Below are 24,130 nucleotides of genomic sequence, written 5' to 3'. Positions count from 1 at the left end.
ACCCACTTGATTTTGTCCTCAAGAAACGCCATTCTCCTTGTGTTAAACATTCCCGGGCCACGGGCGCCACCTGAGGGCAACGCCCCGGCCCCGCACCGCCCTGAGGGGTCCGCCCGACGTGACCGGAGGGGCGTGAGGTGACCCCAAGATGGCGGGCGGGGCCGGGGGGGCGCCCAAGATGGCGGGTGCTCAAGATGGCGGTGCTGGCGCGGCGGGAGCTGATCCGCGACCCCCTCACGGGCCCCGGCGGGCGGGCGGGTCCCCCCGGACGGGTCCGCCCGCTCTCCCTGCCCTGCCCTGCCCTGCCCGCTCGCCGGGGTGGAGGCCGGGCGGCACCGCCTCCGCGGGGCTGTGGCAGCGGCACACAGCCATGCAGCTCCCCGGCGGGACGCCGCCGGTACGGTTCTTCCTCGCCCTTTGCGTCTGGAGGCTGGTGCCGCGCAGAGAGGCCGCAGGTAGCACGGGCTGAGGGGAGGGGAGCAGGGAGCTGTGTCCCTTTTCCTAATCTTGTGTCTGCGCTGGATGTTTTTGGTCACCTTGGAGATCCCTCAGCAGCCCCCTAACAAGCACCTCAAAGCCTTGATGTATATCAGATATCCCGGTCTTTGCTGACAGAAGGCAACTTCGCCCCTTCCCTACATCCCTAACACTGTCCCTTCTCTTTTCCAGGAACAGATGAAGTGGTGTTTGGGCAGGTCGGAGGAAGCATCCTCCTCTTATGCCGCAATGTCTCCAAAGAGGCAACCGAGGTGACCTGGTTCCAAGGGGACCCGCGCTCCTTCCCTCCTCTCTTCTCCTCGAGGCTCTCCTTACCCCCGGACGTCCGCTTTTCCCTGGTCAACAACAGCTCCCTGAGCATCACGGAGCTGCGAGTGCAGGACGAAGGCAACTACACCTGCAGGGAAGTGCTGAACAAGACGGACCACGAGCACAGGGTCCAGCTCCTGGTAGCCAGTAAGTCAGTCCCACTGACTGAACCTCCTCCCCTCGGTCTTGCAGGTCCCCAAATTCATCTAGCACAGGTAAAAAAATAATATAAAAAAGGCACAAGGTGGGTTTATCGTACAAAATCTCTCTCACATCCACTTACAAGCACCAAAACGTGAGTCCAGATGGCCTGTCACAGATCAGGTGTGTGCAATGCCAGCTGTTAAGTCCTCACTGTGTCTCTTCAGTTCTTCTTCATTGCTGGTGATAAGTTTTTGGGTAGATCTTTCTCTGTAGCATGTTCCAGGGTGTAGCTGTTCCCTTTGCCTCAGAATCTGGCTGACTTGAGCCTTCATAAACCTTGGGATGGGAGCTGCTGCTCACTGTCTTTTTTTCCCTTGATTGGAATACATGTTGGAAGTAGATGTGCTGTGCCATTCCTTGGTGCCATGGTTTTGGTGGGAGAATGGAGGGTCCCCAGTTGTTGAGTCTTACAGGGCAGCCTTCTGCTCTCAATGGAAGCACCACATTCCTTGGATTTATTGCTGGCAATATTGTCCTGGAACTGCCCCTATTATCAGCACAGGCTATTCCTTCAGCCCTCTTGTGCCTTTTGGTGCTCTCTTCCATTTCCATCTCTATTTGGTTCATTCATTCTCAGAAATCTTCAGAGCACGTGTGGAAGTTCAGGCTGGAGTGTACTCAGGTGGATTAGTTTGCTTACAGCTGCTGCAGGTCCTTCCTGCTTCTGCCAGGGAGCTTTATCTTGCCTGGATTCCTCACGTATTCCATGGAAACAGCCCCCTCCAGATTAGCAGGGAGCACAGGTCCTGTGGCTGGTGCTACTCTTGGTCACTTCAGGATTGAGAAGGAGGAAAATCCTCTGCCAGTTTGCCTGTTTCACTGACCCTCTGTGCCCTCTTGGCCCCTTCTTTTGTTCTTGCTCTTTCTGTCAGCACCTGCCATGTGTGACCTGTTTGCTGTTTGCCTTCGGGGTGTTCCTTCCTTCTCCGTGTATGTAAATGTTGTACCTGTTTTGTACAGATTAAATCTCTGAAAGTTTACAGGATTAAAAATTTCCTTCCTGCAGCAAGGAACATTCAGATTGGGTGTGAAAGGTCGCACAGAGGTCTGGAGTGAAGGAATCAAACCCCACACTGCTTCAGGGAATATATACGTGGGCATGGGTCTTAGGAGGTGGGAGCCCCAAATCTGGAGCACTGGGGCAAAACACTCAGGAGCAAACTGTATTTATGATGTGCCAGGTGTTGGTGCTGCACTCTGAACTTCGTTTATTAGCCTGGAATGAACGTGCCAACTAATTTCCAGCCATGACAAAGGTGATGTGGAACACTGGAATACCCATAAACAACTTAACTTGGGCTGGAGTGAACCTTTTTGGACACAGACTTGTCACCGCTGTAAACCAACCTCCTGGGACCTGTAGGGGCTTTGTGTGGGAATTACCAGCTGGCAGTCTTCAACCTGTCCCATGGGTAGTACCCACAAGTTCTCTTTTTGTTTAAGACTGCACTTAAAAAACCCCCCAAGCAGTAGAGTAAACATTGTAGTGACAGGACAAAGGTGCAGCCCTGCCTTGAGCTGCGGTTCTGTGTTTGTTTTGGATGGGAAGCACCTGGTGTGAAGGAGACGTGCAGTTCCACACCTCCCAGGGATTCCTTGGCGTGTCTGTGTGTGGTTTGATACAAGCACTGTTGGCTCTTCTGTGGGTCAAACAACAGGTCCTTTTTGCCGGTGGTTTGTGCGGTTTTATGGTTGGGGGCTGGAGGTTTTGAGGTTTTTGGTTTGTTTACGTTTGGGGAGCAGATCTCTGTTATGTTTAGACAGAGTTGTACTGGGAGAGCCTGGAAGTTCAGGATGGAAAGCTGGTGGCTTCAGGAGGTGTGTTCCTGGGGCCAGCCCAAAAAGTGCAGCTCTGGCTGGACATCCTGGAAGGGATGTGTGCACCCCAGTGTCCTGGAAGGACTGTGTCCACCTTGATGTGGGGCACTTTCTGGTGGTTCAAACTGACAGGTTGCTCTGTTGACCGGACCAGGATTTGGGATCAGTTATGATCCTCTCCAGAGCTGGGACAGAGGAGGTATTGCAGAGAACTTTCTTGCCAGAGCTGGGTGGTTTCAAAGATCACCTGAGATGTGTGTATATAGTTCCTGGAGAGCCAAGCCCCAGGAAGGTATGTCCTTATAGCTCACCTGGGGGTTTGCCATGATGTTTGTTTTTTTTTTAATCATGTCATTTGAAAGTCACTTGAATAAATACTTCCCAAAATAAGCCTCAGGCATTCCTCTGCAACCTCACTGGGGCTGCAGACCTGGTGTGGGGCTTGCTTTGGTCTCATCTCTCAGTGGGGTTTTGTTCAGCACTGGGTTAGGCACATGCAGGGGCATGGTGTGTTAAATCTGCCTGGATCAGAGTCCAGGATCTTTGTGTCTGTTAACCAAGCACATCTGTGTGGATCTGTGTGTGGAAGGAGCAGATGAGACTGTGCCTGAAACGTGAGCCTTGCTCTGCCCTGCCTGAGGGGACTGCACTTGACTCTCTGTTGGCTTCTGACCCACTCCCGTAGGTATTCCTGTGTTTAATAACATACCTCTCCATGGTTGGGAAGTGGCCCTGGCACAAGGCCAGCAAGGACCTGCCCTACCTGTGTTCTTGGCTGGAGTTTGTCCCCAGTGCTTGCTGCCAGAGGTGTTAGGAAGGAGGGGAGCACGCCTGGTTTGGCCTCATTGTCACTGGCCCTGGAGTCACCAGGATCCCTGTGGGCAGAGCTCCTTGTAGCCAGGAACAGCCAGGGATGGGCTGGTGGCTCTGAGAAGCTGGTTACTTGTCCCTGGGCGACAGCCCTGATGTTTTCCATGTTCCCTTGGGAAATCAAAGGATTGTTAGGGTTGGAGGGGACCTCTGCAGATCACCCAGTCCAACCCCCTTGTGAAGGCAGGGTCACCTGCAGCAGGTGACACAGGAACTCATTTGGAATGGGTTTGGAATGTCTCCAGAGAGGGAGGGTCCACACTCTCCCTGGGCAGTTCTTTCTTGTGCTGAGGTGGATTGTGTGCTTGTATCAATGACAGGGAGAGGCAAAACCTTGTTCCCAAAGAGTTTGCGTCAGTGTGACCCCCTTGTAGCTGTGACATGAGGACCAGGGCAGTGTGGAGTTTTCGTTCTCCCACTGCATTTTTAGGTGTTTATCCAATTTTCCATTGGATAAAGCTGTGGCAGTGATTCTTTTCCTCCCTCAAGGCTTGGCTGTGGGGGCTGTGACAGCCCCTTCTTGGTCCCTGTCGTCTGTCACCCAGAGCTGTGCTCCCCTGGGACTGTGGGACACGGGTCAGGTAGCAAGACTAGCAGGGAAACCAGGAAGATTTTCAAGGGGAATGATGACAAATGAACACTTGCTAGAGTCCCAGCCCTGAGATGCCGAGAGCTGTGACCTGGAAGTGTTTGTGACCGTGTGCTGTTCTTGCTGACAGATGCACCACAGTCAGCCCCGAAGTGCTGGGCTGAGACCTCCTCGTCAGGGCTGATGCTGCAGCTGTTTTGCAGCTGGCCTGGGGGCTACCCCCACCCCACCCTGCACTGGAGAGAAGAGGGGCATGATCTGGAGAACTCCAGCTGGGTCATCAGCTCCACAAACTCCTCGGACACCCATGTGGAGACATTGAACAGCTCCCACCTCTCTCACCGCAAAGTCTTCAAGTGTGTCGGCAACCATGTGGTCAAGCAGGAGCAGCCTTCGTGCACTGTGGAGATAAGTGAGTTGATTTGCTGCCTCATTAACTGTTAATTTGCCTGCTAACAGTTGGGCAGGTGGGTACTCCAGTCGTTCCCTGACCTCTGGAGCACTGAGGTGGTCAGGGAAGCCAGGAGGCAGCATGGCAGGGCTTGGCTTGTGCAGAGGTGACAGCATAAGGCACAGACATCCTGCAGCTGAGATTCATCATGGCATAGTTGCAGGTAAGCTGTGTTTTGGGTCCACCTTCAGGGGACCCAAATCTCAGCACAGCAGGGTTTTCACCTGTGGAAAGCTTTTGCACATGCCTGTGTGAAAGTGAGAGCTGGTTTTAGTGCCTTGCTCAGGTTGAGATTAAGTTTGGTAGGGCTGGGGATACAGAAGGGTCGTGTGTGCCCCCAGACTCCTTCAGGCATCTTAGGGATCTGTCTAAAGTGGCTTTTGAGAACCTAGGCTGTATTTATCTCCCAGGGGTTGTCAGGGCTTCACAAGAGCTCTTCTGATCCCAAGGAAACTTCCCGGGCTGCCTTTCTTCTCTCTGCCATCTTCCCTCTGGCTACCCTCAGACCATTCTTCCCTGGGGATATAAAGACAGGTGTCAGAAGGGACTGAGCACCATGGAAGCTGCTCAGGTCACTGCTCAGGAGGCTCCTGAGTGAACTGAATGCTGAACCCACAGTGCTTATCTGCCAGACTCCTGCCTGGCTCCCTTCTGTTAATGATTATTAATCAGTCAGATGGCTGATTGCTTGTTATGTTAGTTGCCTCCATTCCCTCCTTGACTCCTGTTTGTCTTTTCTTTTTCCCCTTGGGCTGTTCAGAAATCCCTTCACTGGAGTCAGAGCCCCCCAAGACCTGCTTTGTGGGTGACAACGTGACCCTGACGTGCCGTGTGACCGAGAGCACGCCGGCGGCACGGATCAGCTGGCTGCGGGACATCACCCAGCCAGAGGTGGAGATCCAGCCTGGAGGGAGGTTCCTCATCACCCAGGAGGGCAACGTGTCCAGGCTCACCATCCAGAACTGCTCCCAGGACACCGATGGGGGCTGCTACGTCTGCAAGGCCCAGAACCCCGTGGGGCTGAGGGAGCTCTTCGTCTGCCTCACGGTGAAGGGTGAGTGGGGCTGCCGTGGCAGGGAGTCGGGAGGGGGTGGGGACACACCACATTTGCCACTAAGAACCTGCCCTTTGACTTGCACTGGGAATTCTTCATCCATCTGTATCCTGGTGACAAGCCTATGTCCCCTCTCCACAGAGCCAGTGAACATTGTTGGGATCGTGGGTGCTGTGGTGGTCCTGTCCCTCCTGGGTATTCTCACCGTCACCGGGGTTGTCTTGTACTACAATCCCCTCCTGTGCCTGAGAGGTAGGGATTGGTTCCTCCTTCCTGGTTTATTCCTAACTTGTCTGTCCCTCCAGGTATTCTGGAGTCAGTCAGGGTTGCATGTGTGGACAGGTCACCTTTGTGTCTGTGCCTTTGCGTGGGGACTGTCCAGTTGCTGGCAGCTCCACGTGGAGGCACAGACATGGAGACAGGACTGGCAGGGGTTGTGCAACCCAACAAAACCAGTACCACTGCCCAAGGGGGCTGGTTTCTAACCCTGTCTTTCCCTTCTGTCCCATTCAGGTGCTGTGTTCAGGTGAGTGTTGACATTCCTCAGCCCAGTCCTGCGTGGCCTCACTAGTCTACCTTCCTGAAGAGCAGGGAACAGGCTCTCCTCAGCCTTTCAGCCCACCTCCACTTGCTCTGCTGTTCCCAGGCATCCAGACTCAGGTGATGTCTTAGTGCTGGTGGACTCCGAAGATGACGAGGAGGGGAAGGGGGATGAGGAGGCCACGAGCAGCTGCACCAAGCAGGAGGCGATGGCGTTGGTCGATGGGAACAGTGCCCAGGCTGCTTATCTGAACTACCTCACAGAAGGTAAGCCCTGGGGCAGAGCCACCTGCTCCCTGCTAAGCTGGGGGTCTTCCTGGAGCATCTGCCAGTGAGGGAGAAGTTCCTATTGCCTGTTGGCTGTAGCTGAGATGCTGCTGGTCTGTGCCTTGCATAGGTGACGATGGAGAGCTGCACGGCAGAGTGTCTCTACAGGAAGCAAGGGGAGAAGAGACACGAGGCTCATAACTTCCATCCCTCCTTGAGGAAGCACATGGAGCTCCAGCTGGAATCCAGCATCAAGCACGTCCTCATTTGCGTGTGGCTGAGCACAGGCTGTCGGTGTCCTGCGACAGGCCAGTTCAGTCAGAGCCTTCCCACTCCTTTCTCCACTTGCCCCTTCCACAGTTTCACTCCGTCCTTCCCCAGCCATGTTTCTCTGTTTCTCTTCTCTTTTCATGTTCCTCTTTGTCTTGGGTGTCCTTAAAACAAGGTGACACCCAGCACAGGCAGAGCAGGGGAACAGTAACCCATTCACCTTGGTGCCTGTGATGGACTCAAATTCCAGTGTGGGATTCTGGCTCACTCCCCATGAGCAGTGCTGGGATGGGGAAAGTCACCACAGGGCCACAGTCGTCCTGGGATAAGGGAAGAAACAAGTGTGCAGGCAGGACCTGGCTGATGCTGACTCTGGGGAGGCTGAATTGTTTTTATTATAAATATTTTTCCCCTATTCTGTCTGAAATGTTGCTCCGTGTCTGAGTCGGGAGTTAATCTGTTCCTTGCGGGGTGGCTTTAAGGGGGATGCCTGGTGGAAAGGCATGGAAAGCATGATGGAAAGCATAGAGGGAACTTCTACAGGGAGGGAAAGAGGGAAGCAGGATCCACACAGAGGGGATCAGGGGAGTTGTGGGGTGCGTGACAGAGGGTTGGGATGTGCAGGAAGGGTGCAGGGACTGGTCCAGTCTGAGCACCCTGCGGGGTAAAGGGAGGGGTGAAAAGGCACAGAGGGGAGCAGGGAAGGATCTGAATGTGCATGGAGGGAGTGGGGGGATCAACACTCATGGGAATGGCCAAATGGAGCAGGATGGGGTGGGATGGGGGAGCAGAGGAGTAAACTAAAGTGGGGAGTGGTGTGAGAGTGTGTAGAGTGATGGAGGAGTGAGAGAGTGCACATAGGGGGTCTGTGTGTGCAGGTTAATGGGGGGGGGCATGAGCACTCAAACAAGAATGAAGGGAATCTAATGGCACATGGAGTGGAAGAGAAGCACTCCTGGGGCATGTGGGGAGGGGCAGTGTGGGCACTGTTGAAGTCAGGGGGGCTGAGCCATCCCTGGGATGTAAGAACAGTGTGAATTGATGGGCACAGAGGGGTGGGGACACCTGAGCACTTGATGGGATGGTGGTTGGGGTCTGGCTGTGCTCGGTGGTTTCTGAAGGGCTGAGGAGCCCGAACAGAGAGTTCTGAGGGGCTGGAGCAGAATCTGAGGGGCTGGAGCAGAATCTGAGGGGCTGGAGCAGAATCTGAGGGGCTGGAGCAGAATCTGAGGGCTGGAGGGAATGGAGTGTGAGTGTGAGGGTGGACTGTGGTTAGAGGGCTGAGGGTGGGACCCGCCTTCAGCTGTCCCCAGGCAGCCCTGGTGCATTCCTGCTGCCCAGCACTGAACCCTCACAGCAGCGCTCAGAGCCATACCAGGAAAATCCCAGGGAGCTTCAGGAGCCTCTGGCTGCCCCTGGCAACAGTGTTGTGTGCTGCTGCCATCTTGTCTGCCCCGCTCCCAGCTCCTCCACAGGCCCCGGGGCGAGGAGGAGCCCCCGGCCGAGATGGACTCGGAGGACCTGGAGGAGCAGGACCTGGAGGAGCATTTGCGTGCGGCTTTCCAGGACAAGCTACGGCTGCTGCTGTGAGTGAGACCCCTCCGTCCTCCCGGGGACGGGCAGCTGCTCCCACAGCGGGTGCTGCTGGCTGGAGCAGAGCAAGGGGTTGGTGACGGGGCCAGCACGTCCTGTGTCCCCGGGGGTCTCGGTTTGTGTTGCCGCTGCCAGGGTGGGTGTCACTGGGTGGGTGCTGTGTCCCTAGGGAGGAGGGCACCCCAGCTGTGGGCTGGGAGGAGGCGGGGGGATTCGCCAGGGTCTAACGAGAAAGCTGAGGTTGTGCCGTGACTTGTCCTTCCCTGGGGGGCAGCGCTGGCGCTGGGGGTCTCCAGGTGGGAGGAGGCTGAAGCAGGAGGGATGGGCAGGAACGAGGGTGGGTAAGAACCCGAATGCAGGTAGAGATAACCCTGTGGGGTCTCTGCACATGCAGGGGGTGGCCAGGCTCTGCAGGCAGTGGTGGTCCATGGGGGTCCTGCCCATGCCACGATGGCAGATGCCCCTGCCCGGGTTCTCTTTTCCCTCCAGCCATGCTGAGCTCTGTGCAGCCCGTGGCAGGACGGTGCCAGCACGGGATGCAGCCACTCTGATGCCCTCCACTCGCGTGCTGCTGAAGAGGCGGGAGGTGGCAGAGGTGGAGCAGGAGCTGCAGAGCCAGCGGGAGGTAAGGGCGGCCCCAGCCTGCCGTGTTCCCCCTCCCCAGGGGTTGTGGCGTGCCCTGGGGACGAGCAGAGAGCCGGCATGTCCCCAGCCGTCCCCGGGCTGGCACCCACCCCTGCCTCGGGTGTGCCAGCACAGCGTGATGCTCTCAGCACCCGGTTGGTCCCGCAGGAGTTTCAGCGGAGGATGGAGCGCCTGGCACAGCGCCGGGAGCAGCTGGCCCGGAGGGAAGAGGAGCTGCGGGATGTTGCCCTCAAATTCAACGCCTTCCTGAAGGTGCCGGGGTGGGGGCCAGGGCCGGGCTGGCCGCGGGGGCCGCGCTGACCCCGTCCCACTCCACAGGCTGCGGCGGCGAGGCGGGAGCGGAGGGCGGGCCAGGAGCGGGCATGGGCGGTGGCCCAGGGGGCCGAGGCCGCTCGCCTGCACCGGGAGCTCGAGGGGCTCCTGCAGCACAGGGAGCGCCTGGCCCGGCGCCTGCAGAGCCTCCGCTGCTTCGGGGACTACCTGCGGGACGCGCTGGCCAGCATGGGGCAGGTGAGCCCTGCGGTGGTGCCACCTTGGTGTGTCCCCAAGCCCCTTGTGGCGGGGGCCAGCCCTGTCCAGGGCAGCAGCTCCCGCAGCCTCTCAGCCCCCCCTCCCACTGCCCAGTTCCAGGATGTTCCAGCCATGCTGGCGCATTTTGGGGTGCTGGCGGAGGCACGGGCAGCCCTGGCACAGGAGGCAGAAGCTGGGCAGGAACGGCTTGCCCAGGGCAGGGCACGGCTCCAGCAGTACCAGGAGGAGATGAGCGCTGGGCTCCTGAGCACCAACAATGAGCTGGCCCAGCTCCACACACGCCTGGAGGCCGCCCGCCAAGAAGTGCTCCAGTGGGTAAGAGGGGATATGGGGTGACCCAAGACCCCCCACCAAGGGAAAGGGGCAGCAGTACAGACCCCTGGTGTCTGCAGAGGGGAGATGCTCAAAGTGGTGGTGGTATGCTGGGTTCCACCCCCTGGGCTGAGCTAAGGGTCCCCCCACGTGCCCAGAAAGTAGCAGCTCTGCATGGGGAGATACACCACAGCCAGGACTCCTGGGTCCCCCATCCTGGCGTGGGGGGTGCAGGAAGACACAGGGCAGTGGTGGGAGGGAGCCAAGGCTTTGTTTCTGTCCCCTAGGAGTCCTGCTGGGCCCATGTCCAGAGCACAGCCACCCAGAAGACCCTGCTGCTGTGGCAGATCAAGCTGGCCGTGCTGAACCTCTTCCAGCTCTGCACTGCACGGCTCAGGATCCCCATGGATGTGGCCCTGGAGGACACCGAGGCCCAGTTGGACATGGTCAGTGCAGCCCTTTCCCCTGGGCAGCAGGGCTGGGGGACACAGGGACATTCATGTCCCTGGATGGCTGTGTCATCAGGCTCCCATCTCTGCAGTTGCTGCTCTGCCTGCGGGACCTGACTGACATCTGTGCCATCAGCAGGCACCCACTGCGCCACAGGGGTGCCAGGCTGTCTTGGAGCCAGGAATAGCCCCTGGGAACACCTGGCTGCTCCCAGGGCTAGGGAGAGGCTGCCAGGGCCAGTGTGGAGACACAGGACCCCTGGGGATGGAGGTTGCTCTCTGACGAGTCTGGTTAACTCCATGATGAGAGGCAACGTGGACAGCTGTGGCACAGGCACACTGGGGTGGCACTGCTCTGGAGCAGGAACAGGGAGCTGCTGTTGGTATCTCCAAAGGTGTCTCCCATCAAAATACATTCCAGCTGTGGAGATGCAGGACTCACTTGTTTTAGGACTGCGCCTGGGGGTGGCCTGAGGGAGGAGGAATTACCCCAGGCATGATGCTTGGAGCAAGGTCAGAGAAGAGTTGGGATGCAAAACCAGCCAAGTTTTTACTGTCTCCTTCCCTGATTCCCAGCCCAGGTGTGGGGGGAGTGTTGGGGGCACAGTCCCCTCCCCTACATCCTCTTCCTCAGCTTGCCCTTCTTGGTGGTGCCCGCCCGGCGCCCGAAAGCCATTTGCCGCAGCTCCTGCACCCGCTGCCGGTTCCTGGCCTTGAGGCGCTTCAGGCCCCCGCTCTGCAGGAACCGCTGCTTGGCCGCCTTCTTGCGCTGCTTCAGGATCTGCTGCTTGTTCTTCAGCTCTGAGCGCACCCTGCCCTGGGCCGGGGGTTGTGTGGGCCCTGTGGAGTGACATGGCCACGCTCAGGGCGGGGGACAGAGCCGGGGGGGGGGTGATGTGGGGCTCTGTCACATGCTCTGGGTACTCACCGTGCCCACGCCTGTGCTTCCCTCTGAACTGCTCCCTGCTGTGCTGGCCTTCGTCATCCTCATCCCGCTCATCAACCTTGTACTTCTGCTTCCACTTCTCATAGCTGGGACGGGCAGGTTAAGGGAATGTGCGGAGACTCTCCTCACTTGAGCTGCTGTGGTGTCTGACTGTGCTCCCTCCCTGGCCCCTGCCTTGGCAGGGGATGGATCCGCAGGAGTAGGGCCCAATGCCACGTGGCTGCCAGTGGGTCCAGCCCCACTCCCCCAGCCCCCAGCCCAGGCAGCAGCACCCACAGGCAGGATACAGGTTGTTCTTGTAGGAGCTGCTGATGTAGCGCCCACTCTCCGTCCGCACCTTCTTCTTGTCCTCCTGGCCCGTCTGCCCCACAAACCGCTTCTTCTTGCGGTCCCTGCGAGAGAGGGGAGTGCGGTGAGACCAGGCGGTGGGACCCCCAGCCCTAATTCTGCCCCCAGCCCATGGCCAGACCCCACTCACCACTTGAGCAGCTGCTTGCTCCTGTTGAGGTTGTGGTTCTCGTCGCCCATGAGGTCCAGGACGGCCCCAGCTGCCTGCTGCTCAAAGGCGCTGCCCTCGCCGCCCACACTCAGCCTGCAAAGGGGGTCATGAGAGTGGCCCCTGCACAGGCTGGGACAGGACAGGAGCAGGAGCCCCCCAAACTCACCCTCGCTCGCTCTCAAAATCCTTAGGCCGGTAGGGGATGTAGAAGTCCTCAACCTGCTGTGCTGGCTGCTGTGGCTTTTTCCTGGGACCATCTTCTCCCCCTCGGCCCCGCTTTCGCTTCTGGCCCACCACATCGGAGAACACATCCTGCATGGGGACAGTGGAGGGGTTGGGGGAGCCACAACCCCCCCAACATCCCTGCAAGTCTGTGCACAACCCCGAAGCCATGGCACATTTTGGGGGCACAATTTTGCTGCCATCACCGGGCCAAAGCCACTCTGCAGCAGCTCCTGCATCCGTGATCCTGTTACCTGGAGGTCTTCCTGCTCTCCTTCTCCTTCCCCATCCTGGGGCCCAGGCGGGGTGGGGCACTGCCCTTTGAGTGCTGCTGCCCGCTTCTCCTGCTGCCCACGCTGGAACTTCTCGATCAGGGCACTGTCGTGGCGCCGCTTGGACCTCATGACGGTGCTGGCCGGCGTCCGGGACGTGGCATTGATCTCGAAGATGGTCTGTCCCCCAGGGTGGGAGGATGATTCCCAGTGAGCCACATGGACCTTCCCTCCCACCCAAACCCAGGCATCTCAACTCACCGCCTTGGACTTGTAGGTTTTAATGCTGTCCACGAACTTCAGCCTCTCCAGCTCAGTGTCTTCGAAGCGAGTGCCTGGGGAAGGCGGGCACGGAGAGGGGCACAGATCAGTTCCCTGGCAAAGGCAACGGGGTCCCCTCTCTCAGCAGCCCCGAGGCACTCACTGAAGAGCGGGTGCATGCCCAGCTGGGACACATCCAGGTCCTTGGCCCTCTTGATGGACTCGGGCGAGGGGCCAGGCCGGGAGCGCAGGTACTGCTTCTGGGCATTGTCGGCGACGCGGCGCAGGCTGCGCAGCTCCAGCGAGCCCTCGTGGTCTGTCAGCAGCAGGCACTCCTCATCATCCACCAGGCTCTGGGGGACACGGCCCAGGACCCCACCAGCGTCTGCAGCACAGGGGACACTGTGTCACCTCCCCAGCACCCACCCTGCATTTATCAGAGCAGCCCCAGGGAGCTAAGCAGTCCTCAAACAGCACCCCCAACACCCTGTTTTCCGCATCGCCCCTCTGTGTGAGGGCCAACCATAAGACCACAGACTCCAGCACTGGCCAAAGGTAATGCCCCAGTGGCCCCGTGGCCACTGTCTCAGCTTGGCCACGCAGCCACTGCCTGCCTCACCAGCGGGCATCTCCTGGGCTCCGGCGAGGACGAGCGGGCGTCCCAGGAAGAGGTGCAGGTCGAAGACATAGGGCATCTCATCAGGAGCCACCAGTGAGTAGGCAGTGCCACTCCGGCCAGCTCGGGCCACGCGACCTGGCAAGGGGAGGAGGAGGAGAGTGGGAAACCAGACCCCGTGCCAGCCCAGCCTGTCCCCACCCAGGCAGGGACCCACTGGTGTCCCTGGGAGCCCATGCATGTGACATTTACCAGGTGGGCATGGCTGGGAAAGGGGCAAAAAGGAGCCCACCACAGTGCCATCCTAAAGGGAAGGTGCCAGCTCTGCCCCCAAGAGCTCCCACAGTCCAACTGGGACATCGGGGACACTCCTGACACTGCTTTGTCTCCAGCCTGTCCCCTGTTATCATGACACGGCGCCCTCCTGCCCCAAAGGTACCACCACCAAGCCAGGGACACCAGTGCCAGCTCAGCAGGCCACAAGGATGGGGAAAACAGGGGACAAGGCACAGCCCACTCACACCCTCCCCGTCACCCTGAGGGACCCCCAGGACCCTGTGTGGGGCACTGGCACCCACCGACACGATGCAGGAACAGCTTGGCCTTGGCGGGGAAGCTGAAGTTGATGACGTTGTCCAGCATGGGGATGTCCAGCCCGCGGGCGGCCACGTCGGTGACCAGCAGCACTGGGCACTTGCCCTGGGAGAACTTGGCGATGTTGATCTTGCGGGCGGTCTGGTCCAGAGAGCTGTAGATGTGGGTGCAGCGGATGCCCTGCGCTGTCAGCAGCTGGGGAAGGGGAGGAAGAGAGACGGGATCCCACCTGGGCATGTGCCCTCAGCCAACAGACAGAGTCTGAGGCTCCAGGGTGCCCACTCAGACACCCAAATCCCAGCGTGCTCCACTTCTTAGAGGGGTAGGTGAATGCAGCACCTCCACAGTCACATATGCTGGGATTTCTTCTTCAAACTACTGAAACAGTAGCAGAAGCTCCAGCAGGGATATCCATGGCTGAAGACCCCATGTGGGTCTGGAAAGGTATCCTAGGCACCTCCAGGGGTACATTCTGGGCACCTCCAAGTGCCACTTACCTCCTTCAGATACTCTGTGTGGTGCTTGGTGGCCACGAAGACGACAGTCTGGTCCTGGGGCTTCACCACACTGCGGAGCAGGTGGAGCAGCACGGCCGGTTTGTCGTCCCCGCGCACGTGGAAGAACGCCAGCTGTGACAGGAGGGCAGCGCTCAGCCCTGTGCCCCACCCTGTGCCAGCCCTGCCACCCTTGTCCCCTCCGCAGGAGCAAGTGGCTTCTAGGAGGTGCGGGCACAAAGCACAAAGCCTGTCTCACCTTGAGCTGCTCGCTCAGCTTGGACTCCACATCCAGGCGGATCAGCATCGGCTCGGTGAGGCCTGTGGGATGTGGGACACGCGGGACACGGGTCACACTGGGACCAGCCCCACTGAGGGGCTTGGGGACACCAAGCGTTAATCCAGCTCAGTTTTGTCAATGCTGGGCTCAGCCCAGCTGTGGGACTGTGCTGTGTCCCTGTCCCCAGGCTCCCCCAGTGCCACCTGCCCCCTGCTCCTCACCGGCCCGGGCGAACTCGACGAGCAGCTTGGGCAGTGTGGCGGAGAAGAGGACGGTCTGGTGGCAGTCTGGGAGCCGAGCAATGATCTCGTGGAGCTGCTCAGCAAAGCCCATCTCGAAGAGCCTGCAGGGCAGGGGACGTGGGATGTGGCAGATCCCTCACTGCCACTGCAGGGACACACATGGGGACACTGCCAGCCTCGGGACCCCCCTGTGCCCCACTGACCTGTCGGCCTCGTCGAACACCACGTACTCCACGGTGTGCAGCTTCAGCTTCATCTCCACTGCCACGTGCACCAGGCGCCCGGGGGTGGCGATGATTCTGTGGGGACAGAGGTGGTGACAGGACTGGGGGGGTGACAGTGTCCCCACCCCATGCTGGAAGCAGATCCCAAATCCAACCCAAAGAAGTTCCACAGGAAGATGCTCCAAGGGAACACCAGGACACATCCCTCAGGCACGCTGGCTCTAAACATCAGTGATATCCCTAGAGAGGAAATATCATTTCCAGGGGTCATTTCCCCACCAGGTCCCCTCCCTGTGCCCTACTCACATGTCTGGGTTCTCGTGCAGGGCAGCAAACTGGTCCTCCATCCTGTGAGAGAGGGGAGAGGCTGGAGTGGCACAGGGCAGCTCAGCCCCTCACCAGGTTTTGGGGAGGTTTTAGGGAAGCAGCGACCAGTGGGGGACTCAGGGACAGCTTACTTGTCTCCTCCCAGGATCAAGGCTGTCTTCAAGCCCGTGAACTTGCCCAGCTTAAGGGTGAGAAAGAAGCATGTTGGAAACCAAACCCATCGCTCCCATTGTCCCCACTCGCCCCTGCTGTCCCCTGTACCTCCTTGGTGAACTTGAGGGTCTGCAGGGCCAGCTCCCGGGTGGGCGAGAGGATGAGGGCACGTGCCCCGGCCTGGCTGGGCGCCTTGAGCCGCTCGAACATGGGGATGAGGAAACAGGCCGTCTTCCCGCTGCCCGTCCGTGCCATCGCCACCACGTCCCGGCCGCGCAGGATGGCGGGGATGGTCTGTGACAGTGCCATCACCGTCACTGCCACCGCCCCCCTGCCACCCCTCGGGGAGAGGACCCACCGCCCCCCACGCTCACCTTCCTCTGGATGGGGGTGGGCACCTTGTAGCCCTTCTTCATGATGCCCTTGAAGACGGGGTAGCTGAGGCCTGAAGGGACAAGGACAGGTGAGGGGGCATGGGCAGAAGGGGACAGTCCCCATCCCAGGGACAGCTGTCCCCTGCCCCACACGCACCCATGGACTGGAAGCCCCCAGATTTCTTCTTCTTCTGGTTCTGGGCCCGAACCATGGCCTGGGTGTCCAGCTCGGCGTCAGCGCCATCGTCCTCCTCGGCAGCGGTGGGGAAGGCGGGCAGGGCGGGCGCGGGGACCTGGGGACACGCCTGTGGGGACGAGTGTCACAGTGGGGCCAGGGCACTGGAGCTCTGCACTGCCGGCATCCAGAGCAGGGACATCCATGCTGGGGACAGGGGGTGCCAGGGACACTAGCACTGGGGACATCGGCAAGGGGGACATAGGTAGGTACTGGAGACACTGGTACCGGGGACGTTGGCAACGGGGACTTGTACTAGTGATCCTGGTACTGGGGACACTGCCACTGGGGACACTGCCACTGGGGACACTGCCACTGGGGACACTGGCACTAGAGACACTGGCATTAGGGACACAGGTAGGTACTGGGGGCATCGGCACTGGGGACAGTGGCACTGGGAAAATCAGCACGGGGGACATCGGCACTGAGGACGGCCGTACTGGGGACGCTGGCACACGGCAACTGGCGACACCAGGACGGGGCACAGGGGCACCGGGAACGCTGGTGCCGAGGACGCCAGCACCGGGCGCGGCGGGGACACCGGCCCACGGGGACGGGCACGGCGGCACCGCGGACACCGCACACACCTCGGGGCCCTCCCCGCTCCCCCCGTTCTCCCCGTACCGGCGCTCCCCGGGGCTGGCGGCGGCTGCGCGGCGGCGCCATGGCGGGACCGGCGGCGGAACCACGTGGCGGGGGCGGAAGGGGCGGGGCCGGGGCCGTGCCCGCCCCGGGGCCGCGGCCATGCGGGCGGGGGGAGCGGTACCGACACCGGCACCGGGCGGTGGCTCCGCTCCCGCCGCCGCCCGCCCGCCGCGGGTCCCCCGGGGCCGCCGCCGGGCACGGGCCTCCTTCGTGGACGAGTCGCTGTTCGGGCGCCCCGCGGGGGCCCGCCCCCCGCCGCCCGCCTTCGCACCGCCCTGGGCGGCTCCCCCGGCTCCCGCTGCCGGCGGCTCCCGGCCGAGGAGTCAGTGCAGGTGAGCGGCGGCTCGGGGTGCTCCCCCGCTCCTGCTCCCCGCAGCCCCCGCTGTCCCGCATTTCGGGGCTCACTACGCGTGAAGGGGGGCGGTGGCTCCCGGGAGGGTCTGGCGGGGGATCTCAGCCTCCCACAGGGGTCTCTTCCCCCTTCGTGAATCCCTCCCCATCCCGGTCGGGTCCCGGTGATGCCGCTCTAACCAACACTTGTCTCTCCGCCTGTCGCCCCGCCAAGGTCCCGAAGCCACGCTCCGTCCTTCTGCGACGAGTCCCTGTTCGGTGCCAAGCCCCAGGGTGCCGCTTGGGCAGCTCCGTGGATGAGAAAACAAGACATAGCCAAGCTCCATACGCTGCTCTGGAGCCCCCCGCCCGCCCCTCGAAACCAGCCCGGCCTTTCCCCCCGCTCCAGGGGGACACCCCTGAGAGCCGTGCACCCTCCAGCCTCTGCCCCTCCGGCCACAGCAGGCTCAGAGCCCGGCCACAGGGGCAAATCCGCTGGCTGGAAGTGTCCCGAGAGCAATGCTTGCTCCGAAGGCTGGGGGCCTCCTGTCAGAGGACGTTCCCAGTCTGTCAGCCGGCTCAGCGCCCCCTTGGAAAGGCTTCACCTGGCTTCAGACAACCTCGGGACAGAAAAGTGGAAAAACCAGAGTGCTCCTACAACCCCTGCCTCCTCCGGAGGCCCTCTGATGAGGGGCAGGTCCAAAAGCTTGTCCGGACCTCCTGTGGCCAGGAATGGCAAGGCAGCAGGTGGCTGCAAGGCCAGACCACCCTGGAAGTGATGCCAAATGACCCTCTGGATGTACATAACAGCCTTAGAACTACCTGAGACCTCCCAGTGACCAAGTGTGTGAGGACCCTGCGCTTTTCTGTGGCTGGAAACAAAGGATGGGGCTGTTCCATGCTGGAGGACAAGCCAGGAGCTGGGGGTGACCACAGCACCGGGGGCAGTGGAGGGCACAACCCCACAGTACTAGAGTGGGATGGCCTTGGTGGGAACAGCCACTTCCATGGATGTCCAGTTGTCGTCAGATGAGGTGTGGTAACGAGTCGGGTTCCTGCTGTCTGCAAAGTCCAGCTGGGAAGTCAGAGCAGCAGGAGACAGGAGTGCCCACAGGGCGGTCCAAGGCCCATCCAGTAGAAGGACCATGCACAGGTACAGTGACAGCACAGAGTGGCAGGGACAGGCAGGGCTGAGCTCATGGAGCTCCCAGAAGAGGGAGCAAGGGGTGCCACCGGGGTGGGGGTCCCAGGTGAGGCCAGCCAGGGCAGCTGAGGTCTGAGGGTCCCAAAGGGGACCTTTGCTGACAATTCTGGGGAGAGGAGTCCTGCTCTGTCCTGCCTGTCACGTGCAATCACAGGATTGCTCATGGTTGTGGGAATGCAGGTGATCCCTATTTCAACCTCCTGCTTGTGGCAGGGAGCTTTGGCTTTATCCAGTCGGGTGCTGGAAACCCCCAAAGGCAGAGGCTGCACAGCCTCTCTGGCCCCTCTCCCACTGCTCCACTGTCCTCGAGGAGGACTTTCCCTTTATATCCAGTCAGAGCCTTTGTTGTTTCAGCTTGTGTCTGTTCTCATTCTGAGCACAACACTTGGGCCAACCCTCATGGACACCTCCTCTTTGCAGGTACTGGGAGGCTGCTTTTAGCCCCCCCCAAAACATTCCCTTCTCCAGAGAAGGAACCCCATTCCCTCTGCCTCCGTGCACAGGACGTGTGCTCCAGCCCTGATGGCCTTGGTGTCTCCCTACTGTCCTTGCTCCGTGTCATCGACGCTTTAAGGTCTCCTCTGGCAAGTCTGGAGAAAGGAGGACGAGTTTGGAGATGAGGAACGGCATCACCCTGCATCCTGCTGGTGGTGGGATGGCCCCAGGCTGGGTGGGGTTTGTGACAGAGGAGGACCAGCTGCAGGGATTTTGGCAGCTCATGGTGATGAGCTGCTGAGTGGACACGTAACCCTATGGCTTGTGCTGAGGGTTGTTCACAGCAGTGCCATGCTGTCACCAAATAAATGATCCAAGACAAATCTGGGACCTCATGTTGGGTCCGTGGGATGCTGCTGAGCCGTCTGAGCATCTCCAAAGACTGAGTAAAGCAGCTCCTCAGTTTCCATCCCTGAGGTGGGAAAGAGCAGCTTGATCTGTAGGAATGTAGGTGGGGAGGCAGATAAAGGACATGGGCTGGGTGACTTGGGGTTTGCAGTCACTGCTCCCTGGGGAAGGAGGCTGTGGGGAGGAGCCCATGAGGTTCAGGGAATACAGGAGAGTCCTGGCAGTTTGGTAACTCCCTCCAACGCAAAGGGAAACACTCCAATGCACCCCAGGACACACTGAGCCAGGTTAAGAGCATCATTCTGCCCCCAGAAATTATTTTATTGCACCTTGAGCAGCAAGGATTCTGCCTTGACCCACTCCAGCACATGGAGCTGGAGCCAGCCAGGAGCCTGCCCTGCAGGGATTTTGTGCTTATTTCTTGGCCTTCTTGCCCCTTCCCTTTTTCTTTGTCTCCAGCGTGAGGAATGTCTGGAATAGGCAGCTTTTCTGGATGTGGGTGTTGTGGCTGTATCCCTCCCTTCCCACTCTTTCTCCTGCTGTGTCCAGGAACAGCAGGTAAGCACGGTGTGTTTCTCCTTGGGGACAAGCCCTTTCCTGGGTGCAGACAGCACAAAGTACCTCTGGTTCAGCCTGCCAAGGCAGCAGGAGCCAGTTCCTGCAAGCTTGAGGGCATTGAGCAGGTTCCTCCTGCACATCCCTACGAAGGGATCCTTTTACCTCTCCTAGATCTGGGTAGAATTGCCCCTGGCTGCTGAACTGAGCCTTCCCAAGGGACCAAATGAAGGAAATGTGCCTGAATGGGACTTTTCAAGAGTTACTAGGTCTAAATACTTTCATGCTCCTTTGAACCTCCCCCAGAAAGCCAAGGACAGTTGGGTTTGGTGGCACTCAGCAGAGGAGGAGGGTTAGGGGACCCAGCATTCCTGGGCCTGGTGCTCCAGCCACCTTTGGCAGGTAGAAAGCAAGAATAGCCTGATGTTGTTAAAACCTGAGAAGGTGAGTGAGGGTCCTTGGGATTAGCTCCAAGCTCTCGGATCTTTCCCCACACTTCCCATTGTGGCAGTCCAGCAGCTCTTCTCCACCTGGGTAAAAACTGGAGGGACATGGAACAACTGGGGCCTTCTCAGAAGAGGGGTTGGGGGTGAACCTGAGCCTGCTCAGCTTAATTTGGGATGTGGGCACAGTGATGTGCAACCTGTGAAGGCTGAGAAGGGTGTGATTTGGACACTAGATGGAGACAAGAGGGTTGAGGATAGACAGAAAAGCAGGAACACTGTTCCCCAGCAGCAGGGGGATGAGTTGGATGCAGTGGAGTGAATCATCAGCCCACTGGGGTAACTGCCCCAAAATCTCAACAGCAGAGAACTGAACCAGTGCCATACTGGGGAGCTGGAGACCTTGAAAGGTGGAACCTCTTAAAATGAAGAGAGATTTAATCTGAAAAACAAGTTGACAGGGGCTTGTATGGCCAGTTTGCTCCTGCTGTTGTGTTCAGGCTCCAAGGAATCAGCAGGGAAAACTCAGAGCCCATCACATCAGCCACATGCTTTCCTGTCCCAGGGTGTCACTGAGGGCTTCCAGGAAGTCAGACCTGGCAGTTCCTCACTATTTACACCACGAGGACAATGTTGGTGAAATAGAAATGGGTTTGTATGGGTTGTTTGCATTTTGTTCTGCAATTCTCACTCACGTGGGTGCTTTACTGTTGCTCTCTCTTCTTGTTCTGCCGGGGCTGTGCAGCCCAGCACAAGAGCAAAAGCTGCTCCATTACTGCTGGGCCTGCCCTGCCTGCTGGAACTGGTGCCTGTGTGGTAAAAAAACATTAAATCTGTATAAAACAAGGCAGGGGGAACGTTCATTTTTTTTCTAGCTCCAGAGCCACCCTGTCCAGTGTCACTGATGCTTGGCTCAGGCAGGAGTTGTTGATGCAGAGGCCTGAATCAAGCTGGGACTCCTGCCTGCTGCTGCTCTCATTTCTCTCTGTCTGTTCAGCACTGCTATAAATCTCACTTTCCACCTTTCACTCAACCCTGGCTCCTTTGAGTTGAGTCTCTCAGCAAAGTACCAGCTGCTCTGGGAGCTTCCAAAAGCACCTGTGCCCAGCCCTAGGTGCTACAAACAACTATAAGAGATGTTTTGGTGTGTGGGCAGTGTTACCTTTGCTCTGCTTGGCCCAGACCAGCTCCCTTGTTTCTCTACACAGACACCTGTCTGTGTGGAGATCTGCAGCAGCTGGTGTGCAGCCCCTCTGACCTGGAACAGTGCTTTGAGGAGCAGGTTTTGGGGCTGAGGCAGGGGATGGGGAGCATAGGTGGTCCTGTGAAGAAGCTGCTTGCTTAGGGGTTGAAGTTGCCTTGCTGCAGGGCTGCCTTCCAATGAAATCAGCAGAGTGCTGAAGTGGAGCAGGGGCACCCCAAAAACCAGCATGTGCACCCTGCCAGGAGCTGGCAGGAGCCAGGGGGTTGCCTGGCACAAGCAACAGCCTGATCTTCAGCACTACAACAGGTTTAATCTCCTGCAGGACCTTCCTGAGAGCCAATGCTGCTTCTTAGTGCTCCCGTACAGGTGTGTGGGGTTGTGTCCTGTAGCTCAACACCTCCTTTGGGGAAGCCTGTGGCTCCCATTCCTGATGATGCATCACTTCCCACTTGGTCTGGGATCTTGAACTTTGAGCCAGCTCCTGCAAGTTTTTGTTGGAATCTCACATCACATTGTCCTGGTAAATCCAGCCCTGGATGGTGAAGGAAATACCACCGAGAAGGAGAGGGCACATCGAGGCATCAGGTGGGCTGCAAAGGTGTGGGTAATTTAAGATTGGACAGCTTTGCTCTGATATCAAGGGGGATGCTCCAGCCAAACAGAGGCTTTTCCTACCCATTCCTAACACTGACAGGAGTCCTGCCGGTGTCAGCCACTGGGCAGAGCCTGGTGGCTTTACCACTAGGACTGGGCACAGAGGGACTGTCCTGGGGGCTGCCCGTGGGAGAAACGCTCAGCCTGGACCACTGGAACAGGTTTATTCATTTCACGGGCTGCTCGCTTCCAGCTTGGGAATCCTCACCTCATCAGGCATGGATGGAATCCCGGGGCCTTGGGATGTGTGTTCCATGGCGGGGCCCTCACAGCACCTGCTCTACCCGCGGGGCTGGGCTGGGGCGCCCTCGGGGCCGCACAGACCCCTGCAGCCAACGGGAACTGGAACCTGGGAACAGGGACGTCCCTTCTTGGAGCGGGGGAACGGAGTGGCCCAGCCCAGAAGCTGGTGTGGGGGTCCCGGGGGGAGTGTCCTGGCACAGCCCCGGAGCGAGAAGGGTCCCCGGGGGGGTTGTCCCGGTCCAGCCCAGGAGCGGGGGTGTCCCGGGAGGATCCCGGTCCGGGTTCCCCTCCGGGCTCCCCGGGCCGCTCCCGCCGTTGCCCGGCAACCGCTCCGCTCCCTCTGACCCCCGGGGGCGGGGCCTCAGAGCAGCCAATGGCAGCCCGCGATCTTCTCCTCGAGAGCCCACCCCCGCCACCTCGGGCCAATCAGCGCCCCCGCCTGTCCTGAGGGACAGCGCCGCTACCCAATGGCGAGGCGACATGCGCGACGGTAGGAGGAGGGAGGCGGGATCCTCCCTCAGGGGGCGGGGCCGGGCTCGGCGCGCGGATTGGCGGGATATGCAAACTCTCCGCCCTTTAGGGCGGGGCCGTGGGCGAGACAGCCAATGGGGAGGCGCGGGGGGCGGGGCCGCGCGCGCGGGGCGCTGAGGAGCCGCGGTCGCTGCGGGCGCCGGTTCGGAGGAGCCGGGACGGGCCGGGGGGTCCCGGAGGGTGTTCGGGGGGCTCGGGGTGTCCCGGAGGGTCCCGCGGGCACGGGGGACTGGAGCGGAGCCGGTTTACGCGTGGGTGAGTGGGGTGGCGGGGCCGGGGGGGCTCGGGGAGGCGGCGGGGCCGGGCCGGGCTCCGTGACAGCCCCGTGCCCGTGTCCGTCCCGCCGGGCAGGGGCAGCTTGTGTGGGTTGTCCCCGCGGCGCTGCCCTGGGCCTGCTTGATTGTTTTCCTTTCCCCGTCACCTTTTAGAGAAACCCGTGACCTTGTGGGGCATCGCGCAGTTAAAAATATCCCACGGGAGCTTCATGTGTGCGGACTCCAAGCGGCCTCCGGGGCTCCCTGTTTCCCGTCCCCAGCTGGGACCGAGGCGTGCGGGCTCGTCGGGGGACAGAGCCATGTGTGACGGGGACACTTAGCACCATGCTGGCTCCGGATGCGACAACTCCCGCTGCCCCTGGTGCCGAGGGGTCAGGAGTTTGCCAGGGAAGGCTTTTCCTGCTTCCCTGCTGCCCTGCGCTGGCTGGGATAGACAGCCCGGACCTCGCTTTTTGAGTTCAGCTTTGGCATAAATACATCGAGCCTGGCATCCTGCGTTTTGCTTTTTGGAAAGCACATAACTCGATCTCCTTTTTGGAACTGTGGTCTCCGGAGATGGGTGCGCGTAGTGTTATGTCCCTGTGTCCAGAAGACAGCCCCGATGGAGGACTTTCCCGGGATAGGTTTTGACACAAGCGTTTCACAAGTGGGACTGCAAAAGGCGTTATTTAAAGCTCTGGGAGCTGCAGCCTCTGGAGGGACGGGATGGCTGTGAGCATGGACGATGACGTTCCCCTCATCCTCACCCTGGACGACAGTGGGAGCACTGCCTCAGCCCCTCTGGATGACCTGGATCGGGAGGAGCTGCCTAACGAAAGTAAGATCTCTTTGTCATTCCCTGCCCACTTGTCTGTCTCTTTTGTGGTGGCTGCTCTTCCCAGTGCTTGCCAGGGCCTGAAACTCTCGGAGTTGCCTCTCGGCATCCCGAGGCTGCTTGAGAAAATCACATCAGGCAGTTGCTGCTTGTGTTGGTTGTTTGCTCACAGCTCCATGTGACACTGAACAGGCTGAATTGGTCCTACCAGTGCTGTTTCTAGCACATATTTTTGGGTTTCTCTGTGACC

At 59.7% G+C, this 24,130-nt stretch overlaps 5 protein-coding genes across 8 annotated transcripts in view; 4 read left to right on the top strand and 1 right to left on the bottom strand.

Annotated features, from left to right (window-relative positions):
* The first annotated feature begins 180 nt into the window (after positions 1-180).
* VSIG10 (V-set and immunoglobulin domain containing 10) lies at positions 181-7,297 on the top strand. The gene is made up of 8 exons (XM_032705825.1): positions 181-455; positions 670-954; positions 4,419-4,700; positions 5,500-5,793; positions 5,935-6,045; positions 6,307-6,319; positions 6,440-6,600; positions 6,731-7,297. Exons 1-8 carry the CDS (start codon positions 371-373, stop codon positions 6,799-6,801), a joined length of 1,302 nt encoding a protein of 433 aa, XP_032561716.1. The 5' UTR covers positions 181-370; the 3' UTR covers positions 6,802-7,297.
* Positions 7,298-8,102: 805 nt separating this feature from the next.
* Positions 8,103-10,828, top strand: CFAP73 (cilia and flagella associated protein 73). 3 transcript variants are annotated; one of them, XM_032705827.1, is made up of 7 exons: positions 8,103-8,456; positions 8,953-9,088; positions 9,256-9,360; positions 9,427-9,618; positions 9,733-9,954; positions 10,239-10,397; positions 10,493-10,828. In XM_032705827.1, the coding sequence occupies exons 1-7, from the start codon at positions 8,377-8,379 to the stop codon at positions 10,586-10,588; spliced, it is 990 nt and encodes a 329-aa protein (XP_032561718.1). In that variant the 5' UTR covers positions 8,103-8,376; the 3' UTR covers positions 10,589-10,828. The 3 variants fall into 3 exon arrangements, with proteins under 3 accessions (XP_032561718.1, XP_032561719.1, XP_032561717.1); XM_032705828.1 differs by having other exon boundaries at positions 8,103-9,088; positions 10,329-10,397; XM_032705826.1 differs by having other exon boundaries at positions 8,103-9,088.
* Positions 10,829-10,925: 97 nt separating this feature from the next.
* On the bottom strand, positions 10,926-16,805 carry DDX54 (DEAD-box helicase 54). The gene is made up of 20 exons (XM_032705824.1): positions 16,764-16,805; positions 16,062-16,209; positions 15,905-15,975; positions 15,639-15,824; positions 15,509-15,558; positions 15,357-15,398; positions 15,030-15,125; positions 14,806-14,927; positions 14,564-14,625; positions 14,308-14,439; positions 13,795-14,005; positions 13,220-13,354; positions 12,764-12,985; positions 12,601-12,674; positions 12,322-12,519; positions 12,012-12,157; positions 11,825-11,938; positions 11,634-11,738; positions 11,329-11,432; positions 10,926-11,240 (listed from the first exon to the last, which is right to left on the bottom strand). The coding sequence occupies exons 1-20, from the start codon at positions 16,803-16,805 to the stop codon at positions 11,017-11,019; spliced, it is 2,484 nt and encodes an 827-aa protein (XP_032561715.1). The 3' UTR covers positions 10,926-11,016.
* Positions 16,806-16,883: 78 nt separating this feature from the next.
* RITA1 (RBPJ interacting and tubulin associated 1) lies at positions 16,884-21,003 on the top strand. Its single transcript, XM_032706134.1, has 4 exons — positions 16,884-16,901; positions 16,956-17,116; positions 17,350-18,267; positions 18,739-21,003. Exons 1-3 carry the CDS (start codon positions 16,884-16,886, stop codon positions 17,891-17,893), a joined length of 723 nt encoding a protein of 240 aa, XP_032562025.1. The 3' UTR covers positions 17,894-18,267; positions 18,739-21,003.
* Positions 21,004-22,883: 1,880 nt separating this feature from the next.
* Positions 22,884-24,130, top strand: part of TPCN1 (two pore segment channel 1) — a 45,762-nt gene continuing 44,515 nt past the window's right edge. The window contains exons 1-2 of one of the 2 annotated variants that reach the window (XM_032705859.1): positions 22,884-22,933; positions 23,220-23,883. In XM_032705859.1, coding sequence (XP_032561750.1) covers positions 23,772-23,883 — 112 coding nt within the window. In that variant the 5' untranslated portion in view covers positions 22,884-22,933; positions 23,220-23,771. Of the gene's footprint in view, positions 23,047-23,219; positions 23,884-24,130 lie in introns of both variants that reach the window. The other variant, XM_032705861.1, reaches the window with a different exon arrangement.

Source organism: Chiroxiphia lanceolata, chromosome 18 (genome assembly GCF_009829145.1).
Source record: "Chiroxiphia lanceolata isolate bChiLan1 chromosome 18, bChiLan1.pri, whole genome shotgun sequence".
Lineage (NCBI taxonomy): Eukaryota > Metazoa > Chordata > Aves > Passeriformes > Pipridae > Chiroxiphia > Chiroxiphia lanceolata.
The sequence above is the reverse complement of the archived record's forward strand: the minus strand, read 5'-3'. Positions and strand labels throughout refer to the sequence as shown.